Source organism: Chelmon rostratus, chromosome 7 (genome assembly GCF_017976325.1).
Source record: "Chelmon rostratus isolate fCheRos1 chromosome 7, fCheRos1.pri, whole genome shotgun sequence".
NCBI classification, from domain to species: domain Eukaryota; kingdom Metazoa; phylum Chordata; class Actinopteri; order Chaetodontiformes; family Chaetodontidae; genus Chelmon; species Chelmon rostratus.
In genome coordinates, this window is record NC_055664.1 from 13836393 (window position 1) to 13863593 (window position 27201).

At 42.6% G+C, this 27201-nt stretch overlaps 2 protein-coding genes and 5 non-coding genes across 9 annotated transcripts in view; 6 read left to right on the plus strand and 1 right to left on the minus strand.

The window, feature by feature from the left end:
• Window positions 1-1786: 1786 nt before the first annotated feature.
• Window positions 1787-6803, minus strand: p2ry2.1 (purinergic receptor P2Y2, tandem duplicate 1). Of its 3 annotated transcripts, none has more exons than XM_041940543.1 (5): window positions 6684-6803; window positions 4070-4420; window positions 3449-3617; window positions 2765-3110; window positions 1787-2676 (listed from the first exon to the last, which is right to left on the minus strand). In XM_041940543.1, exons 2-5 carry the CDS (start codon window positions 4401-4403, stop codon window positions 2482-2484), a joined length of 1044 nt encoding a protein of 347 aa, XP_041796477.1. In that variant the 5' UTR covers window positions 4404-4420; window positions 6684-6803; the 3' UTR covers window positions 1787-2481. The 3 variants fall into 3 exon arrangements, with proteins under 3 accessions (XP_041796477.1, XP_041796476.1, XP_041796478.1); XM_041940542.1 differs by lacking the exon at window positions 6684-6803 and adding an exon at window positions 5910-6044; XM_041940544.1 differs by lacking the exon at window positions 6684-6803 and adding an exon at window positions 5102-5894.
• Window positions 6804-8337: 1534 nt separating this feature from the next.
• LOC121608890 (F-BAR and double SH3 domains protein 2-like) overlaps window positions 8338-27201 on the plus strand; it is an 86641-nt gene continuing 67777 nt past the window's right edge. The window contains exons 1-2 of the mRNA XM_041940311.1: window positions 8338-8598; window positions 12656-12753. Of these exons, the coding sequence (XP_041796245.1) occupies window positions 8578-8598; window positions 12656-12753 (119 nt within the window). The 5' untranslated portion in view covers window positions 8338-8577. The remainder of the gene's footprint in view (window positions 8599-12655; window positions 12754-27201) is intronic.
• On the plus strand, window positions 21566-21639 carry trnat-ugu. The gene has a single exon. It is a non-coding gene; the product is annotated as a tRNA-Thr (tRNA).
• trnat-agu lies at window positions 23695-23768 on the plus strand. Its single transcript has one exon. It is a non-coding gene; the product is annotated as a tRNA-Thr (tRNA).
• trnat-agu lies at window positions 24858-24931 on the plus strand. Its single transcript has one exon. It is a non-coding gene; the product is annotated as a tRNA-Thr (tRNA).
• On the plus strand, window positions 26021-26094 carry trnat-agu. Its single transcript has one exon. It is a non-coding gene; the product is annotated as a tRNA-Thr (tRNA).
• On the plus strand, window positions 27018-27091 carry trnat-ugu. Its single transcript has one exon. It is a non-coding gene; the product is annotated as a tRNA-Thr (tRNA).

Consider the following 27201-nt stretch of genomic DNA (forward strand, 5'->3'; position numbering starts at 1 on the left):
TACCAACAGACTGGAGTAAATCTGTTGGATTTTAGGCCATAAGACACTTGATTATTGACTACAGAAGCACTTACAGTAAGTATTATGTGGAAAGCATGTTATAGAATTGAATGCAATTGTTTTTGAATATTTTTCTAAGTTTAGTCACCTTCAGCTTCACTGCTTCTGCTCACACAGGAATTGCAGGCGAGTTGAGCTTTCAGGCCTTGAGGATGTCGAATGTAGTCAGAACAGAAGAAGCTCCCTGCGCTCACCCAGTTCACCTGATCATAGGGGAGAGTTTAAGACACATTCTACATTGGCAATATACACACACAACATCGATATATATGTGTTAACTTTTAAGCTCTTAGACTCGGTCCGAGTAGGTGATCAGGGCCAAAATGTGTTAGAATGGGCCCTAATACTGTACCACAGCCTCTTTTTTTTTTTTTCAACACTGCATCCCGATGGCAGTTAGAGGCTGCAATTGTCATTTGGGTCCTGGGGTGAAAATATAGATGGGTAGATATCACTTTTTGTAGAAGAGAACATGTAAATGAATGTACATATGTAAATATGGGTGGGTATAGACAAACAGACCATACCTGGCTTTTATAATTTTAGCTACAGTTCTGTACGTATGAGGTGAATCAATCAAAAACCGGTAAACTCTGTCACGCCAACGTGCATATGAGCTGGATTTCAGGTTAAGATTAACATGGCATGTATGACTTTCCACCATTTGAGTATTTGAGTGCAACATTTCATTTTTTTCTTTTGTTTTGCAGAACAAACTGAAAAGGTTTTTCCACTGTAATGGCAAACTTTTAAAACCTGATACACACACACACACACACACACGCACACACACACACACACATAGAGTATTTATAGCCAGACTCCAGTTATGCAATCTCAATAACTGTAAGAAACCACTCCCACATAAATACACACTCGCATATTTATTTTTTATTGTTTAATTAAACCAACCAACCAGTGGCTGCAGAGGATTAGTGGTTGAGATGCCTCAAAGTCATGCAGCTCAGTTGGCTTCAGTTTACATCCTCATGGGTTTTAAAGAGTGTACTATAATCATAGAGGTTTTTTAGCTACTCATTTTCATATTTTCTTATTATGTCGTTACGAGGAACATGGCAACATGTCTGGAGGACTGGATATTTATTGGTTGCAGCAGTTACATGTTTTCATTTGATCTGTTTTCATTCTTGCTATCATTAGGATTATTATTACATGTTTTCGAGCTGAAGTGTTGCTGGTAGGAAGGAAGGATAAGAAAAAAAGCGCTCATCTCATCAAGTTTGTAGATTGCATTTATAATATTACATTTTTCTGTATGATGTTTTTACTCTTGAAATAAAAAAGAGGTGTATTTTAAACGCGGTCTTGCTTGCTTTGGCATGTGGTACTGTGCCGTTGTAGTGTTTTTGGCTGTTGTCTGTGAATTTCTGGTGAACTATAAAGCTTAAAAAATGTCGTTAAAACTCAGAAGGCATCATCACTCAGAGCCTGTTTTTTTTTGTTAGGCAGTACAACCCCCTAGTGGTGGTGCTATGTTCAAAGGTTCTCTGGTTTCAAATACCCTGCTCAGCTGCTCAGAGGCTTCAGCTAACATAAAAGAATGAACCATTCTGAAGTCTCCCAGAATACAGTGGGTCTCATTCTACAGCCAGTATGCAAGAACTACATCTTGCTTAACACAAATTATAGCATCTAGATTAAACAAATACAGTATGACGCATCAGACAAATGATAAAAATGTATCACCACAACTTTTTTGTTAAAATCTATAGATGTTTATTGTGATATAATTTGTATTTCCTTCACATCTGTGACACAAAGTGACACACACATACACAACTAGTAGTCTAGGGCATTCAAAACAAGGCTTAAAAGCCAGAGGAGTGGTTAAACATGTGTGCCCTCCGTCCGTGTGTGGCTTAGAGAAAGGACAGCTGAGGAAAACCCACTTGTTCCTGTACAAATATCAGGCGCAGTAGTTGTCCAGTGGACTTTTCAAACATCAAAACAAAAGATCTCTAAAAATCCTTTAAAGGGCTTTAATGCCTTAGGTCACTACATGATTTGGATGTTTATTTATAACATTCTGTCATCATAACAGTATTGTCCACATTTGATTTTTACATGTGGTCAAATCTGAAAATGCACTTCTACTCATTAATGATGGAAATCTGAACGCAACATGCTGGACTGTACCTTTTTTTGGCAGGTAAGGAGGATTTTAAAAGTTTTAAAGTGTTTCCCTGGTTATAATTTCACACTTGTCTCCTCATAGGAAGATCCCAACCCTCAGGAGTCCTGCGTTTGCTTAACAGACAACTGGCAGACAGTGAAGAGATTGAAAATTGCACTCTTGATGCAGGTGTGGAGCGTCACATCTACCAGAGGAGACTTGCAATAAGCACAGGGCTTGTCCCCACAACATTTTGCATTTTTACCAAGCTAGCTCGATGTATTGGATCAGAGCTGTGTTGTCAAGCCTGTGCTCATAGTTGTTGGTTTCAGTGTACTTGACTTGTTCTTCTTGGTGAGGTTACTGCGGGCGTCTTGCCCAGCCAGGAAGTAAAGGATAGGGTCCAGACAGCTGTTGGCGCTGGCAAAAGGTCGGGTCACCTTGTAGGCCACACTGGAGGCCTCCAGCAAACTACAGCTGATCTGAAGAACATACAAAAATATGACACACTGAGGTTTTGAACTCATTTAAACACATCTATTATTAAAAACAAAGAGCGTTTGTCCTCACCTGTGCTGGATTGACCTGCCGTAGGTACCTAAAAGAGTAGTACAGACTCCTGGTGAGGTGGAAAGGGAGGAAGCAGAGCATGAACGCTGCCAGCACAATGATTATCATCTTCACTGACTTCTGCTTGGAACGGTGGCCTGCCAGGGCCCCCCTCTTGCCCTCAGCTCCCCCTTCAGAGCCCCAGCCAGGCTCTAGAAGCTTCCGCACCATGAGGCCATAGCACACCATCACCACCATGAAGGGCACGGCAAACATGAGAACTGACACGACCGAGCTGTACACCAGGAAGTCATCAAACAGCTCCGGGCTGGTGGTGTCGTAGCAGATCCGCTCCGTGTCCACATCCCTGGTGTAGGAGACACAGGTTTCACTTGTTTAGCATTATTAAATGGCACTGCTGTGCTGTTTGGCACTGAACCACAGAGAAAGAGATAGGAGTGATGAAAGAGAGGAAACGAAATGTAAATGTGTTAGCTTGCAGCTTCGGTTGTTCGCTGAAGTGTGTCCCATTAAGGCACCCTGAGATAAGGTACTTGGCAAAATTGGCACGCCACACAAATCAATAGTCCGCAGTTAAACACAGTTTCAACACAACGAAGAAGGATGTAAGTTAGAAAGGGAGGAATGAAGGGAAAAGGAAATACAGACAGAAAGAATCAACGAAAGAATGCAAATTTCATTCACCTAGTTCTTGAGAAGTAGAGGACAGGTGCCTGGCAGAATAAAACACAGGCCCACACGGCCACAGAGACCAGCCTGGCCCGACGGGCGCTGACCCAGTACAGGGAGCGGACCGGATGGCAGATGCCAACGAAGCGATGCAGACTGATACAGCACAGGAAGAGAATGGAACCTGCCAGAGTGACAGATATTTAATCAGCTCTTTCTCCCACTCTATTAAGTCTCACTTACATCCTGTTTCTTAAATAGTCTTGTATTATATTACATCATATTGTATTGTTTCCTACCATATTGTACCACATCATATCATATTGTTCTGGGTCATAGCCCAGTGTAGTGTAACCTTGTGCTGTGTATTGCACATTATAACGTGTCTTATCATCATATATATCATTGTATTGAATTGAATCATATCATTATCAGGGCATGTCAAATCATAATATTATACCATACTATTACTGTATGTATTATATCATTTTGTATTGTACAGTAACATATTATACATTATACAATATATTATCATATCGTATTGTGATGTGATGTTTCATGTTGCTTTAATTGCACTATATGTGTATCAAACTCTGTTTTACTGTGTTGTGTGGGTCTCTCTGTAGAGAACTGTACCATATAAGTTGGCATAAAACAGGAAGCGTATGAGCTTGCAGAACGGTTCACTGAAGGGCCAGTCGTTCTCATCTGCATAGTAGTAGATGAGGAAGGGCAGAGTCAGGATGTAGAGCGTGTCACACATCGTCAGGTTGAACATGTAGATAGTGGACGGCTTCCAGCGCTTTGTGCGGAACACAATCACGTACAATGCCATGGCGTTCAGCGCCAGGCCAACTACAAACACCAGGGCGTAGCTGACAGGCAGGAGAACATATTTAAAATCTTCTTGAAATTTACAGTAGAAGGCACTGATGTTGATCGAGTTGGTCTTGTTGTCAAAGGTGGCCATCTTGGTTGTGAGAACGCCTGAAGAAAAGACAAGCGGAAGGAATAGATTATCATGCTGCATTTTAATCCAGAAGCGGTTTACCTATCTAACCACGAGTCAAGTTATCATACACACATAAAGAGGGAGTGTGGAGACACAGGAAGTGGGTATGACTGTGTGTGTGAGTGGCATCAACCCGTATTACGTTTTAAGATTGCCCAAGTCATTCACTTTGGCATGCCTCAGCAGCACCACGCAGTATAAGTCATGCCATCCTCAAGCATAATTGACCAGCCCATTGCACAGTCAAATTTACACCATCCAGTTTATAGCTTGACTCATCCCATTTTAAAGTCATTGTGCATTTCACAGAAAGTAAATCATTTTAAGGCTGACTTCCTTTAATTGCCTTTCTCTTTCTGAGTGGGTGGTTGAGTAAATGAGAGAAGAATTGAGAGGGAGTGAGAGAAGAGGATATTTAACTGGTGGCACCCATTTCAAATCATAACTGATTATCATGCTAATCCTTTTTCCTGTGGATTAAATGAACAAATGTCTGAGCAAATATAGAAAGATGTGGGCTTTATGGCTAAATTATAGGATAATACTACATATGTGTCCAACAAGCTGTATTTTTCCACACCTGGCCCAACAGGTTTACTTAATAAAACATCATGACATTTTGACACCATGTTTTGGCAGATTATTGAAATACTTACCGGCCTAACCTTATTGCCTCTCCTTTCTCCTCCCCCAAAAGAAAAAAAACTGTCCATATCACATTGGAGCTGCAGAGGAGTCTAACAAAGATTTGCACAAACTTGTTCTTTTTGCAAAACTTTTAGTGCAGCTGTGTTCTCATGCAGAAAAACAGCACTCATTTTGGCACTTTGCATGTCAAAGTTTTGCAAAACCTCACGGCGGTGAAATGAGACGGGGGAATAACTTTTTAACTCAAGCCAGACCTTGTTTTTAGATCGTGTTCAAACCTTTCTCTCTGCTTTACTTTCTGGATTGCATGCTACATGTTGTGCCTCAGTCCATTTTCTCTTACTCTACGAATCTGTCTGTTTACCAGACAAACTCAAGTTCAAACCATCTAAATCTCTGACGCCTCAAAAACTCACATGCAGATTCAACAGTAACATGCCAGACTTACTTGATCTCAGCTGAATGATGAGTAAACCTACTGCCCTCTCTTATTTCTTTTTTTCTCTGACATTATTTCCTCTGCCTCAAAACCATTGTTGCTTGCTCACTCTGCACCCTTTGCTCTCTCTCCTTTTTTCTTCTCTCCAAAACAGCTGCAGGTTAAATTTAACAGATAACAGACCTGAGACAGAGCGGCCCCTTTTGTAGCCCCCCAAATTCTTCTGACCTCCTGAGTGCATGCCATATAAAACTGAGCACAACTTAGGAATCAGCTGTAAAGTGGTCTGTGGGATCTCATCCATATTGTGTCCCAAGAAATATACTAAACCCCCCTTCCACATGCATTAAACCCCTAAAAAATAGGAAATTACTCACACTGTATGAATGCTATCGACTTTCAAAGCCTGTCCTGCCTTGACCATCCTACTGTATGCAACGTATCCTCATTCTCACGCGTAGATACAGTGTGTATCTGAAAGTGTTGTTTATGGCTGAATGTGTACTTCAGATACCTGAGAGGAGAAAAACCTGTGGAGGTGTGTTCCTGCCTGACAAGCTGTAGCCTGTATACAGTACGTCAGCACTTGGGCCTGAGGCTGTTGGTTTGCCTGTCAGTCAAATGGACAGTGACTAGGACAACACTTTCACCACCTTAAACCACTGAAATATTTATTTTTTTCAGTTTTGTTATGTCAGAATCTCAGTAATCTTCCTGAGACATGCAGTCTTTACTATGATAAATGTAGGCCTACATAATTACAATTACTTTTTCTTTGTAATCTAATCCTTTTTAGCTTTTGTACAATTAGCTATTATTCCCATTTTTCCCCCACCAATTGGAAGATAAAAGCGCTTTTGAGGACAGGTAAATCTTAATATAAACACATGCAGTGGCTACTAGCGTAAAGATTTTTAAGCAAGGGATATTACAAATCTCCTGCCATGCAATCAAAAATAGAAATGCATAGCTCCTTGTGTCGACACCTATAATGACATGAATCTTAAAACAAAAAGAAACAAAGTATATCTAAGATTACTCGTTATTTCTCACATTTCAGGAAAGTATGCCACGGCTTGAAACTAACCATCGATGCTCCTTTTTGTACTTTTAGCTGAAATACTTTGAGTTTTCTCTGTAGCTTGTCTTACCTTAGTATGGCCAAAAGAAATATAGACGCTCCTAAGAGGAATCATAAACCAAAAGCATCCTGGCAGGATCCTAACAAGTATAATATGATCCAGCAATGCCTGTCAGCCATTTTCTTCTCTGCCACTGGCAGAAAGTTATGTGTGTGGGTGTTAATAGATGTGTTTGTTTTCTCTGAATGCGAGTGTGTGCGTGCATGTGTTTGAAAATATGTGTGTGTTAGTTTGAGCGTTATACTCAGAGGAAAGGTGAGAAAGAGCACTTAATGTCTTACCTGCTCCAGAAACTGGGCGTATTAATGATTACACAGCCCTTAGCCTTAACCTTGACCATGGCACGTAGGAGGCATGAAGTAAAATACTTTTTTTTGTAAGACACTGTTGCTCCGAAACTTGCCACTCATATAACAATATGTTGTTGTTTGGCATCAGCAATGTGAACAGAAGTATTTCTGGGCAACAATAATAGTAGCTGCATTTCTTCCCATCAGTTACAAGTAAGGTTTAACTTTGAGAGGTTTGGGCTGGTAGTGTGCTGGTGAGGAGGAGGAGAGGTTCACATTTCAAGAGATCCAGAGAGCTATGCATGTATGTATGGATGTACACATACAGAATGTAAGTATATGTATTTGCATTGTATTTTTAGTTTCCCCTATGTGCTTCATCATTTTCTCATCTCACAACCTAGATGTCAATACCTGTTCAATTTTACATCATGATCAACCACACTTTACACACAAACATGCACTTACAGGCTGCACAAATGCATGCATGCATTTAATCAAACCAACTGCTGCTGTTGCCAACTCATTACGAGGGATTCAGACTCCCTCTATATAATGTGTTCCTTCACTTGTTCACTCAGCACCCCCTTCCAATGAACTCAGTGACTCTGTTTTATCCTGCCTACTTTCTGGTCCCTCCTGGATTTTTCAAAAAAAGTGCACAATAGCCCACCATCAATAACGTTCTGATGCAGATTTTTATTTTATGTCTCAGTGTTTATTTTGATGTGTGTCTGAAATCATCTAGCAAATATAGGCTCAATTCAGGTGAATGCATCTGCCCAACCGTTATAGCGCGAGCCGGTTAAAAAAATAGATTTTTTTATGATTAATTATCCAAGCCTCTAAAATTGGGTATGATGTGTTTTGTTTGTTTCATTTTCCATCTCTCTCTTTTTAGAAATACTGTTTTTCCTGCTGGTCCGTGATCGATTTTTCCTTGATCGACTGCGGTTTCTTGTTGCTATGCAGGTCTGCGGGACGCAGCCTCCCGTCAGTGTCAGACCTTTCTCCTTGAGCAGGCGGGGGGCAGCTCGCAAAAACCGTGACGCTCAGCGGACGAATACAGCCATTTTGCCGTCATCATCCCTCTTGCCCCTTTATTTGATTTGAAACACCTCTATGCGAGTGTTAGTCGAGGTTACCGTCGACGGCAGAACAAAAAGGACGCCTTTCTGCTCACAGTGTTTTTCGTCACAGACCGGGTGCCATTCCGGTATTCGCCACTTTGGGGAGCTGTTGAGCTTAGCTGCTGAAGGGGTTCCCCGTTAATATACCCCCATCCCTTCCCTCTGCTTTTTCCTCTCCGCCTGTCTGCTCTCCTGCTTCACAACACACTACAGTATACACTAGTTCTCTCGTAGTGGCAGCAACCAACACAAGTGTGTCCAGTCTTTCCTCGTAGCTTCAGTTTCTGCTCTGTAGAAACCAGCCATTTATCATCAATCATGGCCGCCGGAGTACAAATTTAACTCCCGTGTTTCCTCCCTGTCGTCTGGAGGGGAGGATTTTTGTTTGAGGAAACAAAATATTAGTCCCACACTGATTTGGATTTCCTCTTGGAATTACAATACATCTCACAAGGGAAATACCATTCATGTCAATACTCCAAAATGCAGCCGCCGCCGAGGAAGGTGAGTGATTTCCAGAGTCCGTTATGTTTTAGCTGGGCTGTACAGACAATGACAGATAACAGCGTAGTAACCTTAGCTGTGGATGTTGTGTTTTACCGACCACGCAAAACGCGTCTGATGCTGCTGGCTTAAAGAAAATTCAAGGAGCAAAAAGACCTCTGCTAGCCAACATTAGCAGAGTTTGCTAGCTAGGTTAGTCGGTAACCTGGTGACATTAATGCATCTGTCCAACCGTTATAGCGCGAGCCGTCAAACGTCAAATAATGTTAGCTAGGTGGGCTAACATGAGACGTTTAATACAAAGCACCGGACCATGTTAGTAAGCGAATATGATATTTTGGCTGTCCTTTTAATACGTGCTGTAGTAGCAGTAACTTTAAAAGAAATGCCACAATGGCATTTGCACGTTAACTTGTGGCACGTTGCCGTTGTAGCCACAAACGCTTCGGTAATAAACGCAGCCCAGAATTTATTGTCATTATAGGGTAGCACTGGTGTTATTTCGCTAATTTATATGTCGTTAAACTGTGCCAACAGTCGCCCAGACAGCATAACAAAGCGATCATTTCTCCACGTTGTGATGCTTCTTGTCTGGAGGGAAGACCTTCAGTGTGTCCAGGGTCACATCATTTCATCAAAGCCGGAGCTGACAAAAGCTGAATACACACACACTCATACACACACACACGCTGACACACCGAGGAGGGAGACATGCCTGCAGAGCCATGCCTGATACTGAGGTACTGATTCTGTATGGGTTGAGAAAAGACCATAGTCCCCTATAGCTTGGTACCCAGTGGGTGAGAGACTGTGTGTACGTGATTGTGAGCTGAAGTTGCTTGTCCATTGCTTTCTGTGAGTTTGTGTGTTGTCCTGAAATAGATGCATGAGAACCAATTACCCTGCTGTGAACCTCTGCACCGTTTCTCTTAATTACCACATATTCCCCCAGTGCCATTTATGCTCTGGGTCTCTACACACAGACAGGTCCTGAACATGTCATATCATGTCTGCAAAACACACACACACACATACACACACACACACACACACACACACACACTTGAACAGGTCATTTTGTCATTGAGGCTGTAGAGACCTCTAGGGATGCCTTGCTCCACTGTTTGTGATCAAGTGTACCATTTTGGTCATATTTATTTCCAAAGATCCCATTTGCCGTCTGTCAGCGTCTCTCCCATTCAATTTGTTATGCAAATGCATCCACAAATAAAACAAAATTTTCAAGATACTGGCGTGTTAACCCCTGCCAATGTGGCTGGCACACTCAGCACGCTAAGCCCGCAGCACCACAGCCAGAGTATCAGTATTTGGCTGCTGGATACTAATAATTTATCTGCTAGTGCGACATACAGCTCCTTGAGTGTTTTGTCTGTCTCTCAGCACATCTGCTTACAGCATGGGCTCGTTTGACTCTCATATATTAGTTTTATGTGGCTTAAATTAAAGATGGCAGTTAATGAGGTTGAAAAAGGCAGCATATTGTTCAGAAATACTATGAAATACTATCTATCTATCTTTGTATCTATCTATTCCTGTGGGAAAATCAGAGAGGCTTTGGTTCAACTCTATAGTAAGCTTTATTTTGTGGCGCTGTTGTCTTGATTTAATATACATTTTGAGATGCTCCTATTAGAGTTGAAAAATGAATCGAATGTATCAAATTCCTGACATAACCAAAGTCTTGCCATACCAAACATACTTATTTCTCAATTTTTAATAAATGTCTGGAAGAGAAATACTATATTTATCTCAAAATCAGTGGCATCTTACTGGAAGTTCAACCAACGAACAAACAGCTAGTATTTTTAAAGGTCCAGTGTGTAGGATTAATGCCATTTAGCGGTGCGGTTGCAGATGCAACCAACTAAATACACCTCGCCTCACCCTCCCCTATAGCGGCTGCTTAAAATGCGAAAAAACGCAAAAGGCCCTCTCTAGAGCCAGTGTTTGGTTCGTCCATTCTGGGCTACTGTGGAAACATGGTGGTGCAACATGTTGGACTCCATGAAAGAGTACTCACGCTTACTGTGGATATAAAGAGCTCATTCCAAGGTAACAAAAACACAACTATTCTTAGTTTCAGGTGATTATACACTAAAAAAAACATAAATATGTGTTATGTTCCATTTCTGCCAACTGATCCCCCTAAATCCTGCACACTGGACCTTTAACTGCTTATACTGCAATGAAACAGGACATACATAGTGTAAGTGAAACAATCACAAGAAAGCAAATACATGCATTGTTGTTTGGGTTACATAACAGGGGAGTACTTTCTTAGCGGTATAGATCTGCAGTATCAGCTACCAGTACACCAGCTGAGCTCTGTTCCTTTAACGTGACCTTTAACATACTGCTTGTCGTTTACTTAACGATTAACGTCTTCATATCCCATCTTTTTCGCAGTCGCTTTCAACTTCTTTTCACCGACTGTCTCTTTTTCTCAGTCTCGCCATCGTCTCTTCTTCCCATTCTTTCTCGTTACTCACCCATCATATTCTCCCCCACTCTTCCTCTCATTTTGTCTCCCCAGCTCTCTGTCACCCTTTGCCCTTCCCTTTTGCGCCATCTCTCCGATGAGTTTCCAATGAGTGATAGAAGGGAAAATTAAGAGAAGTAATTTTGCCCTGATAATGAAATGCACCACTCCCTCCTTATCTTCAAAGACACAGCACATGAAAGAAAAGAGTTTTGTGTGTGTGTGTGTGTGTGTGTGTGTCTTTGTCTGTGTGTGTGTGTGCGTGCACGTGCGTGCCAGTATGGTGTGTTTTATGTTGTTGATTGTTTTGTCTAGAACAGTCATGAATTTGCCCACTGTTACTCTGCTGAATAGATGATGGAATTCACCCGACAATACACAATGACCATCACAGTGACTCTGTACGTGTTGGCAGGAGAGTGTGTGTGTGCGTTTGTGAGAGAGTGTGTGTATGTGTGTGTGTGTGTGTGTGTGTGTGTGTGTGCTTGTTTTTGTGCATATTAATGGTTATAGCCTCTGTTCTGACTGCCCAGATGAATTTGTGTATGAGGTGTTACAGTTAGCATCTTCTTCTTGTGCACATGGAGTCTACCTGTTCATGCTGTTATAGGCTGGTAAAGTGTCACTCCTAACTCCAAAAAGCCTCCTCCAGCTTCTCCAAAAGTGTGACAAAACCTGGACACTGCTTGTTATGTTGATGGATTGCTGATGGGAGTGTGTAAGTGTGTCCTCCTTTCAGGTGACTCTCGAGCTGAGCACACTGACAAGTGATTGGCAAATAGATTGACTGATGGGGGTTAAATTATTTGTGTGTGTGTGTGTGTATGTAAGCCACAGTGACTCAGGAGAACTTGAGTTGTAACCCATTTTTACCATCTGCATGAGCTAAAAAAAAAAATCCTTTCTTTGTGTTAATCTCCATTAATTCCTTTGTGACAACGATAATTGTTTAAGTCAGTTTATGAGGGAAAAATGTCAACTATTTGCTGTTTCTAGCCTCTTAAATGTGAAGATGTGCTGTCTTTAAGTGGTGTATATAATTGTAAATTTAATATATTTGACTTTTGGACTGTTTGTTTGATTAAAAAAGAATTTGAGGATGTCCAGAGTCACTATTTTAGACATTTTATGGAGACATTTCATAAGAAAATAAATGTTAGTCCAACTGGACAGCTTTACTGGGTTTGGTGTTTGACTTTTGGTGATTTTATGCAACATTTAATCTAACAAGGAGAGGCCGATATGGCCACTGAGGAAACAAATCCTTATTAATTATTAATGTTTACATGAATTTCAGGCAGGTAGAGGCATTCATAGTTCACTGAACTCTTTTTACACCAGGAAAAGACAATATTTTAGCTCTACTTAGACAACCAAAATCTCAGATAATATCTAGTTTTATATCCCACTATTGATGTTGTTGTTATGGAAGGATCAATGATTTGCTGTAGAGCTTTAGAGTCTGTAGGTGAGTATGAGATAAACGGCACACATGCACAGCAGACGGATGAATAAATGACGAATCCTTCATTTGTCGTATCTTTTTGTTTCCTCCAGGTCAAAGTGACACAGGAGCTAAAAAACACACACACGGAGCAGATGACAAGACTGCACTTTAAACACCAGACCGAATGTGACCTGCTGGAAGACATGAGGTATGGACACATCTATGTCACGTGCTTGTACTAACAGTTCTCTTCCGCTGCAAGAGAACTGAGGAATACACTCACCAACTGCCAGATGATTTTAAATCTAGTCATCATTGCTGACTGTGATGTGCACGCAATGCACACATGGACACTGCCATGTACAAAAAGAAAGAAAGAAACAGCTAATGAGTGAGGGAGGAGTGGCATGGCAAAGAAAAGGAGGAGGAGGAGTATTATCATATTCCAGTTTTTTGAGAAGGACAAAGGGTCGGGAAAATGACGAAGGAATTTCCTGCTGCCCTTTTCCTGCTCTCCGGCTCTGTTTCTTTCTTGCCTTCTCTCTTCTTTTCCAAATTTCACTCTGTATCTCCTCCTGTCATCTTTTCCTTCTCCCTCGGTTCCATTTTTTTTCTGTCTCTTTTGCTCTGACAATCTTTTTGTCTGTCTCCATATCTCTATTTTTCATTTTGGCTCAGCTCTGTTTATTCATGACGTGTTTGAGTCTGGCAGTTTTCCCTTTTGGATTTGGCGATGGGAGGAAACCCTGGTTCCTTCACACGCTCTCATTTTCTGTGTTGACTAAGCATTGATTATTTATGACAGCAAACTCTCTAATACTCTTGCTTTTCGGCCTCCACCCCCGTCTTCCTCTCTGTTTCTCATTTTCACACTTTGTCTACCTCTCTTCTCTCTCTGAGACATGCACCTCGCCCCTCTCTCTTTCTCCCCCCCTCTCACTCTTGGGGGTAGCTCCAGCTGTTTGAGAACAGATTGCCTTGTTGCTGCTGGGTTTTGGAGAGTGAACAAGGCCCTGGTCACACTTGTGGGAGAGAGGGAGAGTCAGTTTAGCATATGCAACCACAATGTGTTAGTTCTTTCAGTCAGTCAGGGATGGGGCTACATGCCACTGGGTAAAGATCTTCAAATTGGCTTTGTCATCCTCTTGGTTGAAAAGCGCTTCCTGCAGTGTTTTCTCCGTACGTTCCACTAGCCTTTAATGTTTTGTAATTATTTCTGATGAAACATTCTTGTGGTGTGAAAATCAGGAGCAGCGGGGTGGTGCAATGATTAGGGAGACTGCATTTTTATCAGGAGGCCTGGACTCAAGCCCCAGACTTCAATGTTGAGATGGATATTTTAATAAGATTGTCATAAAAGAACAGAAGGGTTAGGGTTGTCTGAAATTCACATCAGCAGCAAGATGGCAGTTCAGTTCACGCTGACTTTTTCAGCAGAGCAGTACCTCAGGTGCTAAAAAGCAGCAGCTGGCCAAACTGTCAACTGTCTTCACCGATACAGCTAAAAAGACTGATTGCATGTAGCCCACATGAGAAGTATACAGAAAGAAAAAGAGCATGTGTTTATTTATTGATTCTCACTCACTTTTTTTTTGGTTTGTGCCCTCTGAAGCTTTATAGAGACATAGTTAAACAGGAAAGCTTTGCCTTATTGATACACCAAACTGTCGCTCTTGTAACAAATGCGTCCCCAACTGGCCTGATTGTAATGTTAATAATGCAGCAGGGATTTCCACAGGAAGAAGCAATTATTGACCTGTCCCCATCCAGGGTCAGAATGCAGAATTTGTAACTGCAATTATGTCTGCAAACAGTCAGTAAATGCACTATGGCAGGAAGCTAACACTGGGACACTTACAGTAATGCTAATTAATGCTTTTGATGGATCTGGACTGAAAACTTGACTCTGAAATTGTTTGGGTAGACCTGTAGACCTTTAATATAGCTGGACCCTACAGGTTGAGGAAAGCGTGGCTATGCAATGAAACATATACAGACACAGACACACATTTTCCTGCATAAAGCCTACAGCAGATTTTAACTCTTAAATCCCAAAATCTGCTCTGAGGTTATTTACACTAATTAATCCACAGGCTGGTTTTAATCAATGCACACACTCAGACACACATGCACATACACAAGTTGCTAGCTACAGTGCATTCAGCCTATACCCTTACCAGTAGGAGAAGGTAAAAGTGGAAAGATAAAGGAACAAAGAAGGAGAAGAAGAAAGAGAGGCAGACAGACAAAAAGAAAGGGCAGTGTATTTAATCCTCTGGGACTGCATTTTAGCTGGACTAGTCTTAGGAGAGAGGATGAGACAGAGAGAGGGGAGAAATCGATGACGAGTTGGTGGACTCAGGGAGTCAACTTGGTGTCCTCAATCCAGCTAAATCCCCCTCACCCTTATGTCTGCCTCAGCAGCTACACACACACACACGCACACGCACACACACACACACGCACACACACCACCCAGTACAAACCATAATAGGCAAGTCTCATACATATTTGTAGTCACCTTATACTCATTTGGTCACATTCTCATACACCCACTTACCCTTCGTTTTGCTGAACAAGAAATTCAACTTAGCTGTAACACATTTTCTTTAGTAGTGTTGGTTTGATCTTTAGATTTGGTTGTGTGAATGAAAAAAATAGCAAAAAGGCAGCGCTGTGTTCAATATGTCAAATCTCATGAATAGCAAGATATGGTGACGCTTATAACAATACACCCCTCTGTGATGATGGTGTTTGGTTTGTTGTATGAGAACTTGTGATGTCTGAGTTTCATGGTTTTCCATAGTCTAAACCAGGGATAATCAAACTTTTTCCCCTTGGATGTCAAAACTGAAACTTAATGGTGGGCCACAGGCCAAACGCTTATTGTTTTGTATTGTTAAGAGATGCAAATTGGTACTTGGATCCCAAGTTTTTATTTACTGACTTCCTACGCTGTCACTCGGCCTGCTGTGATCCAATTATGAAACGTAATGAATGATTAGGGATCATACAGACTGTGTTTAAAGAGCATTTTTACCTCACAAAAACAGCATAGATGGTGATTTATGTTTTAATTTTTAAAAATCAATTAAATTTTTTTAATAGAAACATCTTGCAGGCCAAATCAAACCTTGTGGTGGGCCAGTTTTGGTCAATTTTTGCCCCACTTTGGGCAGCATTGGTCTAGACGGAGTGCTTTATGAAGAATCTACAAAGAGCATCGTCAATGGTGGAGATGACAGTCATGTGCCAGTTTTTGTAGCTGATGCCTGAACTGGACTGGAATTTAAGAGTTTTGCCCCCACGTCTGTGTTTTGTGGTGCACATTTGCATGGGATAAATGAAATTTGTGTTTCACTCAAGCTTAGCAACCAAATCCTAGGAATCTGCAGATATCATTAAAACCTAATGGGTCTCCATGCTGAGCAGCTAGATGAGCCTCCGCAGTTTGAGCCCAAAATACTATCAGAGTCTTCATTAATGTGTTTCACTGCAGCCTCCATAATTTAGGAAGAGGAGGAACAAAAAAATCAAGGACTCATTGTGAAAAGGACCCAAATTAATACAATGCTGATTCACACCCTCCTAATATAATTAGGTGGCCTCGAAATGACTCCACAGACAGCCTCTGCAGTTATTCAAAGTCACAGGAGGACCCCAGGTAAAACTAGACCCAGGAGGATAAGATGACAGAGAAGAAGACCGGGTTCTTTCTGCCTCTAAATGAAGCAAAGGTGATTTTATTAAAACCTTTATTTTATTTATTCAACCATGACCAACTCAACCTTTTATTTGTTTTACAAGGAAAATATATTTAAACATGTCAGAACCTAAGCAGAGAGCTGAGGCACCATTTGTCTACTACTGTATGCCTTAAGAAAGCCCTTAGACCACCTTAAACTGTATTATTGAAACAATAACAGTGATTCGCAGTTTAAACATGTTTCTCTTTAAATAATAAAGGGTTCTGGTAGATAGAAGGCAGTCAGGTATTAGTGCAAATATAAATCAAACCAAGCCATCCCATCTGTTACACAAATGTCCCACAAAGCAACATGTTTACAGTATCTGGTAGGCTGAAATCTCAGAATAACACTGTGTACACATCCTTACAATTTAATGCAATGGAATGTAACAGTCCTGCAAGAATTAGGGATGCACGATAATTATCGGGCCGATAAATATCAGGCCGATAACAGGAAATTATGACGTCATTCCGATAACATATATGTTTTTGTCAGCACGGCAGTGCCTCGCTCCCACTATGAGACCCGAATGGCCTGCAGTGAATGCTGCGTTCAAGTGACGTTGGCATAATCAGAAAAACTCCTTCTCACTGGGAAAAAACAAGAATACCCCCTCATGCCAGAAAACAACTTGTTAACTCGGTCATAATTTTGCTAGTTGCTGACTTGAATTAATATTCGCAGTATTTTTTCACATGCTACACACAAAAAATAGAAACATGAACTTAAATAGGGCGAAAGAACGACTGGCAAACGAGGGAACGGGGGAATGTACGTTACACCTTGAATGCAGCATGCGGCACAGCGTGCTTATGAAAACAGAGTTCAGAAAGTTTCCGAAGCAGACAGTTCGCTAGTTATTCGTAACAAATGTTCCAAGCGAGTTCCACTGGGAATGAGAAATGGCACAAGCTTTAATACCTGATCAGTCACCTGAAACATAACCATCGCTTTGACGGAGTTTGGAAAGCGTATGAGGAGGCCCGGCCTGCTAAAGACGCTAACGTTAGCAAGCCAGCCGCAAAGAAGCCACCGGGACTGACACACATCAGCAAGGCTTTCGAAAAGTCCAAGAAATTTGCCAAAGATGACCCACGGGCTAAGGTTATTGAAGATTTAATCATGGACGTGGTGGTGCTTGACTTACTATGGACTGCCCTTCTTCAGTTTGTTTACATAGATAAGTCTAAGTAAGGGATCATGTATCTTCCTTCAGGATGACATAGAAGCCCGACGTGACGCTTCTCCGTAGGAAACTGCTCACTATACGTTATCCCGCTTAGAACACGGCTTACTACTAAAGCATTCAATGATGTGACACAAAATACTGATTAAAACATATTTTATTGATTTAAAATGAGCCTACTCTTGCCTGTCACCGCTCTCACTGCGCAGCGGCTCTGAAAGTAAACACGTACATTGCGTAGCAACCGCCTCTCACTGTGCGCAGGCCGGCAGGCAGGATAACTTATTTCTTTACAGCTATTCAGCGAAATCATGTCAAATGTGGAGAAGTGACGGGATATCCCAGACCTGAGAGAGACGTAGCTGGAGACAGAGTTTGGTTTACCGCTATTTTTTCGGACAGATGGATAAAAGTCCTGCATCAGCTGATTTCTGCTTTCAGCGTCATACATTAAAAATCTGTCTCCAGTTTTGTCTCCACTAAGCAGTCTTTTAGCAGACTGATCGTCCATACTGTGTTTCTCTTGGTGTTTTTTTCGTGTCTGTCGGCTTCAATCTGAGAATTGAGTATTTAAGGGTGCTGTCTTCTAACTTCTGTCAGTACAATATGCACTGTGCATTATTTTTGTTGTCATTGAGGAATGCACTTTTTCAGTTTGTTTTAATAGAAATGTTTGAATCTTTTTATATCAGTAAGTAATGCACCTTATTTAAATTGATGTGAGATATCAAACAGGTTTGTTTGATAGCTTTATGAACATGTTTGAGAGGCTTGCCAATAGTTTTTTATTGGAAAAATAAATATCTCTTCATTTAAAGAGTCAAAGCTGTTTTTGGTTTTGTTCGTGGTATTGATGTCTTGATGTTAGGTATATGTGTGTGTTATCGGTATCGGCCTTTAGGAGCTGGAAGTTATCGGTTATCGGTATCGGTTTTAAAAAACAGTTATTGTGCATCCCTAGCAAGAATCCTAGCTTTATGATGCTTATGCTATTCAGTGTTTATTGAGACTGTGTCAGAGAGGTCATTCAATTGAGACTGTAGTTTGTGGTGCTGTTGTATTGGAACTGCAATATACCAGAATGTTTTTAAAAGAACAAAAATCTAATGTTTTAGGGTTAGGGGAAAAGCAGCATTTTCAGGATTTGTGTCATAGAAAAAACCATGCTCACCTAACTTCAGTCCCTCTCACAGTAGTGGCAACTGATACAATTTCCTCTGATTAATTACCCATGGCAGGGCGCTGCACAGTCAGTCAGTGCTGAAGCTTTATTCAGTGACAAATTACAAGGGTTCTACTTCAAATTATCCCGAACTGTGACAAAGTGACACCCACTGACTTTCACTGATATCTCTTCTCTTTTAAGAAGTTTCAGTAACCACAGCTGATCGAAACAATAATTTGCTAAGATGTTATTGCCACATTCTTCTGTTAGACTGGGAGGGAGTGTTTTCTGGTATATCTTAGTCAGCTGTATCCATTTCTGATTTTGCAATAATAATGTTCTGATACGAGAATTCTCCTTTCCCTTGATGCCGTATCACATGAAAGTCAAAGCACATGGTTGATTAAAGCATAAGGTCTTTGAAACAGGTAAGAATTTGGAGTCTTTCTTAACAAACTACATGATTCAAACCCCAATTGTAAGCCTGATTTAGTCCTAAAAACAGATTTTCAAGGCTGTGGAGAGTTTATAGTAGTTTGTGCAAAATTGGACACATCAGAGGGAAAATCTTAAAACGAGCATGTTGTTTTACCTTAGCTTACTAACTACCCAGTGTTTTTATTTTTCTAGTTTCTAGTCTAGTTTTCTAGCGTTTGCTCAGGTTTAAGCAAAAAGTGGTGGCATTGCTTTGTATAAAACTACTCCCTTAAGGAATGGACTTACAGTTGTGGGAACTCTGAATCACTAACCTTTATTTCGGTCTCTTCATTTTGTTGTTTGCAACATATCAGTTGTATTGTATTCTGTAATGAAATGAAATAGGTAATGTTTTTGTCCAAATGCCTGCTTGCTCCCAGAGTGCAAAAAAATGCAGCAAATCTGCTCTATTATGTCTTGTGGTGATCATGCAGTGTGAAAACATGACCACCCTACTCTGCCTCTGTCTCTGTCAGTGACTCATGTTGCTTATCCTGTTGTCACTGATCTCAGGCTGCGTCCTGTAAACCATTGATCTCCGCTGTTTTCCCACGTTTGCTCTCTGCTTTTACACACACATACAGTACATACACTTAGAGTCCACTCACAAGCACTTAAGTATTTCCTGTCAGACACACTCTCATCTGGCCATCTTCTTTCTCCCTTTCATCTTCATGCACAGCTGATGCTGACACTGCTTTTTGACTCATGCGCCATACAAACACGCACTAAGGATCAGCAGACAGAGTGGTGGGAGAGATGAGGGAGGAGAGAAGAAGAAGCCAAGGAAGCTGAGTGCAGAGGGGTAAGGGAGACACAAATGTGGAGGTGGAGGGAGAGTATGGAGAGGTTTTAAAAATAAATAGAAATGTGGGCAGAACAAATGAAGGGTGTGAGGAAAGCAAGTGTAATGAGTACAGAGGCATAGACAAGCATCTGAGGAGAAGTACAGTGCATCCTTACTACACTAAGACAAGAGGGTCTTTCATTAAATAATCATTCAAGACGTAACCTGAAAGGTTTGTTTTGTTTATTTTCATTCTGAAAGGAAACCCATCATACCGTACATGCATAGTGTGTGTAGGAAATTTCTTGCTGGTAGTCAGGTGTACATACTTACATACTGTATTAGGTCTCTGCAGTGTAACGGCAGCATGAAAAGCCTTGACATGTCCTAAGATCCCAGTGTGGATATGTGTTTGTCTGTGTGGGTCTTTGTGTACTGGTGTTGACTTCTACTTTATGTTCCCGAGGCCTTTACTACCACACAACAAGTGTACTGTGGAATGAGTCAGGTTTCTAAAGAAAAAATGGTTTGACACCATCGTAATGTTTTGTTGAGGCAGCGGCAAAATGATGACAGCTGTGGCTTAGTTGGCCAAAGTGCCTGTCTAGTAAACAGGAGATTCTGGGTTCAAATACCAGCAGTGCCTTTTCTACAGGTCACTTGCACTGGTGGAGGTTGTGGATCAGTAGGGCTGGGCACTGAACTTCATTCCATTCTGTAAATCTCATTAACGTCAATGACACACGCAAACATAAATTTGTTCGGGAACTGGGATTGAAGTCAAGTTATCGGTACTGTTCTGGGGACTCCCTGGAGACCTCCCTGCTGACCAAGAACTGGGAATGACTTCTTTCTCTCTGCAGGTTTTCGTACAACTGAGGAGGAGCACACCAGGTTGACCTATCAACATCAAGGAAACCCTTAGTTATCAGCTGAGATCAGCTGATTAACTGATTCCAGCCTGGTGAGCTCCCCCTTGGTTGGAACGAAAACCTGCAGCTACATGGCCCTTTATGGAATCAGTTTGACATGCTTGACCTAATAAGTAAATCTCATAAGTGTCAGTGAGTCACTGGGAACTTGGACCAAAGTCAAGGTATCGCAAACGATATCCAGCCATACTTCAGATATCTGTCTGTCCAAACAGTTCTGGGGACTCCCTGAGGAGCTCCCTAGAAACCTTGAAGGACTTTTTTCTCTTTGCATTTGCACTGCCAATAGGAACGCTGAAGTGATGTATGTGATGAAGTGCGCATCCCAGACAAGCTGGCGCTGAAGCTACACGCAGTGGGTCTGCCTGCATCACTGTGCCACTGGATCAGAGACTTTCTCACCAACAGGCCTCAGGTGGTGAGAATAGGGAACGCAACATCATCCCCTCTGATCCTCAGTACGGGCACACCATTGTCTTTGTTTTGTTCCTTTCCTTTGAGGCTGTAGCTGTTCACACCGCTCACGTTTTACACAACAATGGCGGTTGCCAGTTTTACAGAGCTACAGCCCAATTTTTCACAGTATTCTAAGTTTTTTTTTGCATGTTCCAGCATACAGAAAAAATCCTGCAGATTTCTTCACCTGGACATTAGTTGGGTTTCTGAAGGAAAAGCTGATTGAACACCTTCGTTTTTTCGTGGCAGCGCTTACATGACATCAGCAGGCGCTGTGGCTTAGTTGGTTAAAGTGCCTGTCTTGTAAACAGGAGAGCCTGGGTTCGAATCCCAGCAGTGCCTTTTCCAGAGGTCACTTGCACTGGTGAGATTGTGGATCAGCGGTTTTCATTAGGGCTGAGCACTGAACTTCATTCTGTACCAGCTGTCCATACCGAATGAGTAAATCTCATCAGGGTCAGTGAGCCAATGCGCACGGGACTGGGACTGAAGTCATCTTATTGATACTGTTGGACTCTCTGGAGAGCTCACCAAGAACTAGGAACGTAGAAGGACTTCTTTCTCTGTGTAGGTTATCGTTCCACCCGAGGAGGAACACACCAGATGAACCAATCAACATCAAGGAAACCCTTCGTTATCAGCTGAAGACTGAGATCAGCTGATTAACTGATTCCAGCCTGGTGTGCTCCTCCTTGGTTGGAACGAAAACCTGCAGCCACATGGCGCTTTATGGAATCAGTTTGACACACCTGACCTAATGAGTAAATCTCATTAGCGTCAATGAGTCACTGCGTACGCAGGCAAAACTTTGTTTGGGAACTTGGACCGAAGTCAAGGTATCGGTACTGGTATTGCAAATTTTTTGAATGATATCCAGCCATACTTCAGATGTCTGTCTATCCAAACACTTCTGGGGACTCCCTGGGGAGCTCCGTAGGAATCTTGAAGGACTTTTTTCTCTTTGCATCCGCACTGCCAATAGGAAAGCTGAAGAGATGTATGTGATGAAGTGCGCATCCCAGACAAGGTGGCGCTAAAGCTACACGTGGTGGGTCTGCCGACATCACTGTGCCACTGGATCAGAGACTTTCTCACCAACAGGCCTCAGGTGGTGAGAATAGGGAACGCAACATCATCCCCTCTGATCCTCAGCACGGGCACGTCATTGTCTTTGTTTTGTTCCTTTCCTTTGAGGCTATAGTTGTTCACACCGCTCACGTTTTACACAACAATGGCGGTTGCCAGTTTTACAGAGCTACAGCCCACTTTTTCAGGGCTAGAGCCTGGGTTCGAATCCCAGCAGTGCCTTTTCCAGAGGTCACTTGCACTGGTGGAGATTGTGGATTAGCGGTTTTCAGTAGGGCTCTGCACTGAACTTCATTCTGTACCAGCTGTCAATACCTAATGAGTAAATCTCATCAGCGTCAGTGAGCCAATGTGCACGCAAACAAAAATTTATTTGGGAACGGGGCTGGGACTGAAGTCAAGTTATTGGTACTGTTCTGGGGACTCTCTGGAGAGCTCACCAAGAACTAGGAACGTTGAAGGACTTCTTTCTCTGTGCCGGTTTTTGTTCCAAATACACCAGGCCAACCAGTCAACATCAAGGAAACCCTTAGTTATCAGCTGAAGACTGAGATCAGCTGATTAACTGATTCCAGCCTGGTGTGCTCCTCCTTGGTTGGAACGAAAACCTGCAGCCACATGGCCCTTTATGGAATCAGTTTGACACGCCTGATCTAATGAGTAAATGTCATTAGTGTCAGTGAGTCACTGCGCACACAGGCAAAAATTTGTTTGGGAACTTTGACCGAAGTCAAGGTATCGGTACTGGTATCGCACATTTTTTTGAATAATATCCAGCCATACTTCAGATGTCTTTCCAAACAGTTCTGGGGACTCCCTGAGGAGCTCCCTAGGAACCTTGAAGGACTTTTTTCTCTTTGCATTTGCACTGCCAATGGGAACGCTGAAGTGATGTATGTGATGAAGTGCGCATCCCAGACAAGCTGGCGCTGAAGCGACACGTGGTGGGTCTGCCTGCATCACTGTGCCACTGGATCAGAGACTTTCTCACCAACAGGCCTCAGGTGGTGAGAATAGGGAACGCAACATCATCCCCTCTGATCCTCAGTACGGGCACGCCATTGTCTTTGTTTTGTTCCTTTCCTTTGAGGCTGTAGCTGTTCACACCGCTCACGTTTTACACAACAATGGCGGTTGCCAGTTTTACAGAGCTACAGCCCACTTTTTCACAGTATTATAAGTTTTTTTTGCATGTTCCAGCGAGCAGACAAAATCCTCCAGATGTTTTCACCTGGACATTAGTTGGGTTTCTGAAGGAAAAGCTGTTTGAACACCTTCGTTTTTTCGAGGCAGTGGCCACATGTGTCAGTAGGCGCTGTGGCTTAGTTGGTTAAAGCGCCTGTCTAGTAAACAGGAGATCCTGGGTTCGAATCCCAGCAGTGCCTTTTCCAGAGGTCACTTGCGCTGGTGGAGATTGTGGATCAGCGGTTTTCATTAGGGCTGAGCACTGAACATCATTCTGTACCAGCTGTCAATACCTAATGAGTAAATCTCATCAGCGTCAGTGAGCACCATGTGCACGCAAGCAAAAATTTGTTTGGGAATGGGACTGGGACTGAAGTCAAGATATTGGTACTGTTCTGGGGACTCCCTGGAGAGCTCACCAAGAACTAGGAACCTTGAGGACTTCTTTCTCTTTGCAGGTTTTCGTTCCAAGCACACCAGGTGAATCAATCAGCATCAAGGAAACCCTTAGTTATCAGCTGAAGACTGAGATCAGCTGATTAACTGATTCCAGCCTGGTGTGCTCCTCCTTGGTTGGAACGAAAACCTGCAGCCACATGGCCCTTTATGGAATCAGTTTGACACGCCTGATCTAATGAGTAAATCTCATTAGTGTCAGTGAGTTACTGCGCACACAGGCAAAAATTTGTTTGGGAACTTTGACCGAAGTCCAGGTATCGGTACTGGTATCGCAAATTTTTTTGAATGATATCCAGCCATACTTCAAATGTCTTTCCAAACAGTTCTGGGGACTCCCTGAGGAGCTCCCTAGGAACCTTGAAGGACTTTTTTCTCTTTGCATTTGCACTGCCAATAGGAACGCTGAAGTGATGTATGTGATGAGGTGCGCATCCCAGACAAGCTGGCGCTGAAGCGACACGTGGTGGGTCTGCCTGCATCACTGTGCCACTGGATCAGAGACTTTCTCACCAACAGGCCTCAGGTGGTGAGAATAGGGAACGCAACATCATCCCCTCTGATCCTCAGTACGGGCACGCCATTGTCTTTGTTTTGTTCCTTTCCTTTGAGGCTGTAGCTGTTCACACCGCTCACGTTTTACACAACAATGGCGGTTGCCAGTTTTACAGAGCTACAGCCCACTTTTTCACAGTATTATAAGTTTTTTTTGCATGTTCCAGCGAGCAGACAAAATCCTCCAGATGTTTTCACCTGGACATTAGTTGGGTTTCTGAAGGAAAAGCTGTTTGAACACCTTCGTTTTTTCGAGGCAGTGGCCACATGTGTCAGTAGGCGCTGTGGCTTAGTTGGTTAAAGCGCCTGTCTAGTAAACAGGAGATCCTGGGTTCGAATCCCAGCAGTGCCTTTTCCAGAGGTCACTTGCGCTGGTGGAGATTGTGGATCAGCGGTTTTCATTAGGGCTGAGCACTGAACATCATTCTGTACCAGCTGTCAATACCTAATGAGTAAATCTCATCAGCGTCAGTGAGCACCATGTGCACGCAAGCAAAAATTTGTTTGGGAATGGGACTGGGACTGAAGTCAAGATATTGGTACTGTTCTGGGGACTCCCTGGAGAGCTCACCAAGAACTAGGAACCTTGAGGACTTCTTTCTCTTTGCAGGTTTTCGTTCCAAGCACACCAGGTGAATCAATCAGCATCAAGGAAACCCTTAGTTATCAGCTGAAGACTGAGATCAGCTGATTAACTGATTCCAGCCTGGTGTGCTCCTCCTTGGTTGGAACGAAAACCTGCAGCCACATGGCCCTTTATGGAATCAGTTTGACACGCCTGATCTAATGAGTAAATCTCATTAGTGTCAGTGAGTTACTGCGCACACAGGCAAAAATTTGTTTGGGAACTTTGACCGAAGTCCAGGTATCGGTACTGGTATCGCAAATTTTTTTGAATGATATCCAGCCATACTTCAGATGTCTTTCCAAACAGTTCTGGGGACTCCCTGAGGAGCTCCCTAGGAACCTTGAAGGACTTTTTTCTCTTTGCATTTGCACTGCCAATGGGAACGCTGAAGTGATGTATGTGATGAAGTGCGCATCCCAGACAAGCTGGCGCTGAAGCGACACGTGGTGGGTCTGCCTGCATCACTGTGCCACTGGATCAGAGACTTTCTCACCAACAGGCCTCAGGTGGTGAGAATAGGGAACGCAACATCATCCCCTCTGATCCTCAGTACGGGCACGCCATTGTCTTTGTTTTGTTCCTTTCCTTTGAGGCTGTAGCTGTTCACACCGCTCACGTTTTACACAACAATGGCGGTTGCCAGTTTTACAGAGCTACAGCCCACTTTTTCACAGTATTATAAGTTTTTTTTGCATGTTCCAGCGAGCAGACAATATCCTCCAGATGTTTTCACCTGGACATTAGTTGGGTTTCTGAAGGAAAAGCTGTTTGAACACCTTCTTTTTTTCGAGGCAGTGGCCACATGTGTCAGTAGGCGCTGTGGCTTAGTTGGTTAAAGCGCCTGTCTAGTAAACAGGAGATCCTGGGTTCGAATCCCAGCAGTGCCTTTTCCAGAGGTCACTTGCACTGGTGAGATTGTGGATCAGCGGTTTTCATTAGGGCTGAGCACTGAACTTCATTCTGTACCAGCTGTCAATACCTAATGAATAAATCTCATCAGCGTCAGTGAGCCAATGTGCACGCAAACAAAAATTTATTTGGGAACGGGGCTGGGACTGAAGTCAAGTTATTGGTACTGTTCTGGGGACTCTCTGGAGAGCTCACCAAGAACTAGGAACGTTGAAGGACTTCTTTCTCTGTGTAGGTTATCGTTCCAAGCACACCAGGTGAACCAATCAACATCAAGGAAACCCTTAGTTATCAGCTGAAGACTGAGATCAGCTGATTAACTGATTCCAGCCTGGTGTGCTCCTCCTTGGTTGGAACGAAAACCTGCAGCCACATGGCCCTTTATGGAATCAGTTTGACACGCCTGATCTAATGAGTAAATCTCATTAGCATCAGTGAGTCACTGCGCACACAGGCAAAAATTTGTTTGGGAACTTGGACCGAAGTCAAGGTATTGAATCATATCCAGCCATACTTCAGATGTCTGTCTGTCCAAATAGTTGTGGGGACTCCATGGGGAGCTCCCTAGGAACCTTGAAGGACTTTTTTCTCTTTGCATTTGCACTGCTAATAGGAAAGCTGAAGTGATGTATGTGATGAAGTGCGCATCCCATGCAAGCTGGCGCTGAAGCTACACGTGGTGGGTCTGCCTGCATCACTGTGCCACTGGATCAGAGACTTTCTCACCAACAGGCCTCAGGTGGTGAGAAAGTCTCTGATAAGTATTATAAGTTTTTTTGCATGTTCCAGCATACAGAAAAAATCCTGCAGATTTCTTCACCTGGAAATTAGTTGGGTTTCTGAAGGAAAAGCTGATTGAACACCTTCGTTTTTTCGTGGCAGCGCTTACAAGACATCAGCAGGCGCTGTGGCTTAGTTGGTTAAAGCGCCTGTCTTGTAAACAGGAGAGCCTGGGTTCGAATCCCAGCAGTGCCTTTTCCAGAGGTCACTTGCACTGGTGGAGATTGTGGATCAGCGGTTTTCAGTAGGGCTCTGCACTGAACTTCATTCTGTACCAGCTGTCAATATTGAATGAGTAAATCTCA

Coding starts and splice junctions, on each gene's coding strand:
- p2ry2.1 (XM_041940543.1), bottom strand. CDS start 4,403: ATGGCCACCTTTGACAACAAGACCAACTCGATCAACATCAGTGCCTTC. Junction 3,618..4,069: donor GTTTTATGCCAACTTATATG/GTACAGTTCTCT, acceptor TCACTCTGGCAG/GTTCCATTCTCTTCCTGTGC. Junction 3,111..3,448: donor CTCTACTTCTCAAGAACTAG/GTGAATGAAATT, acceptor CTCCTACACCAG/GGATGTGGACACGGAGCGGA.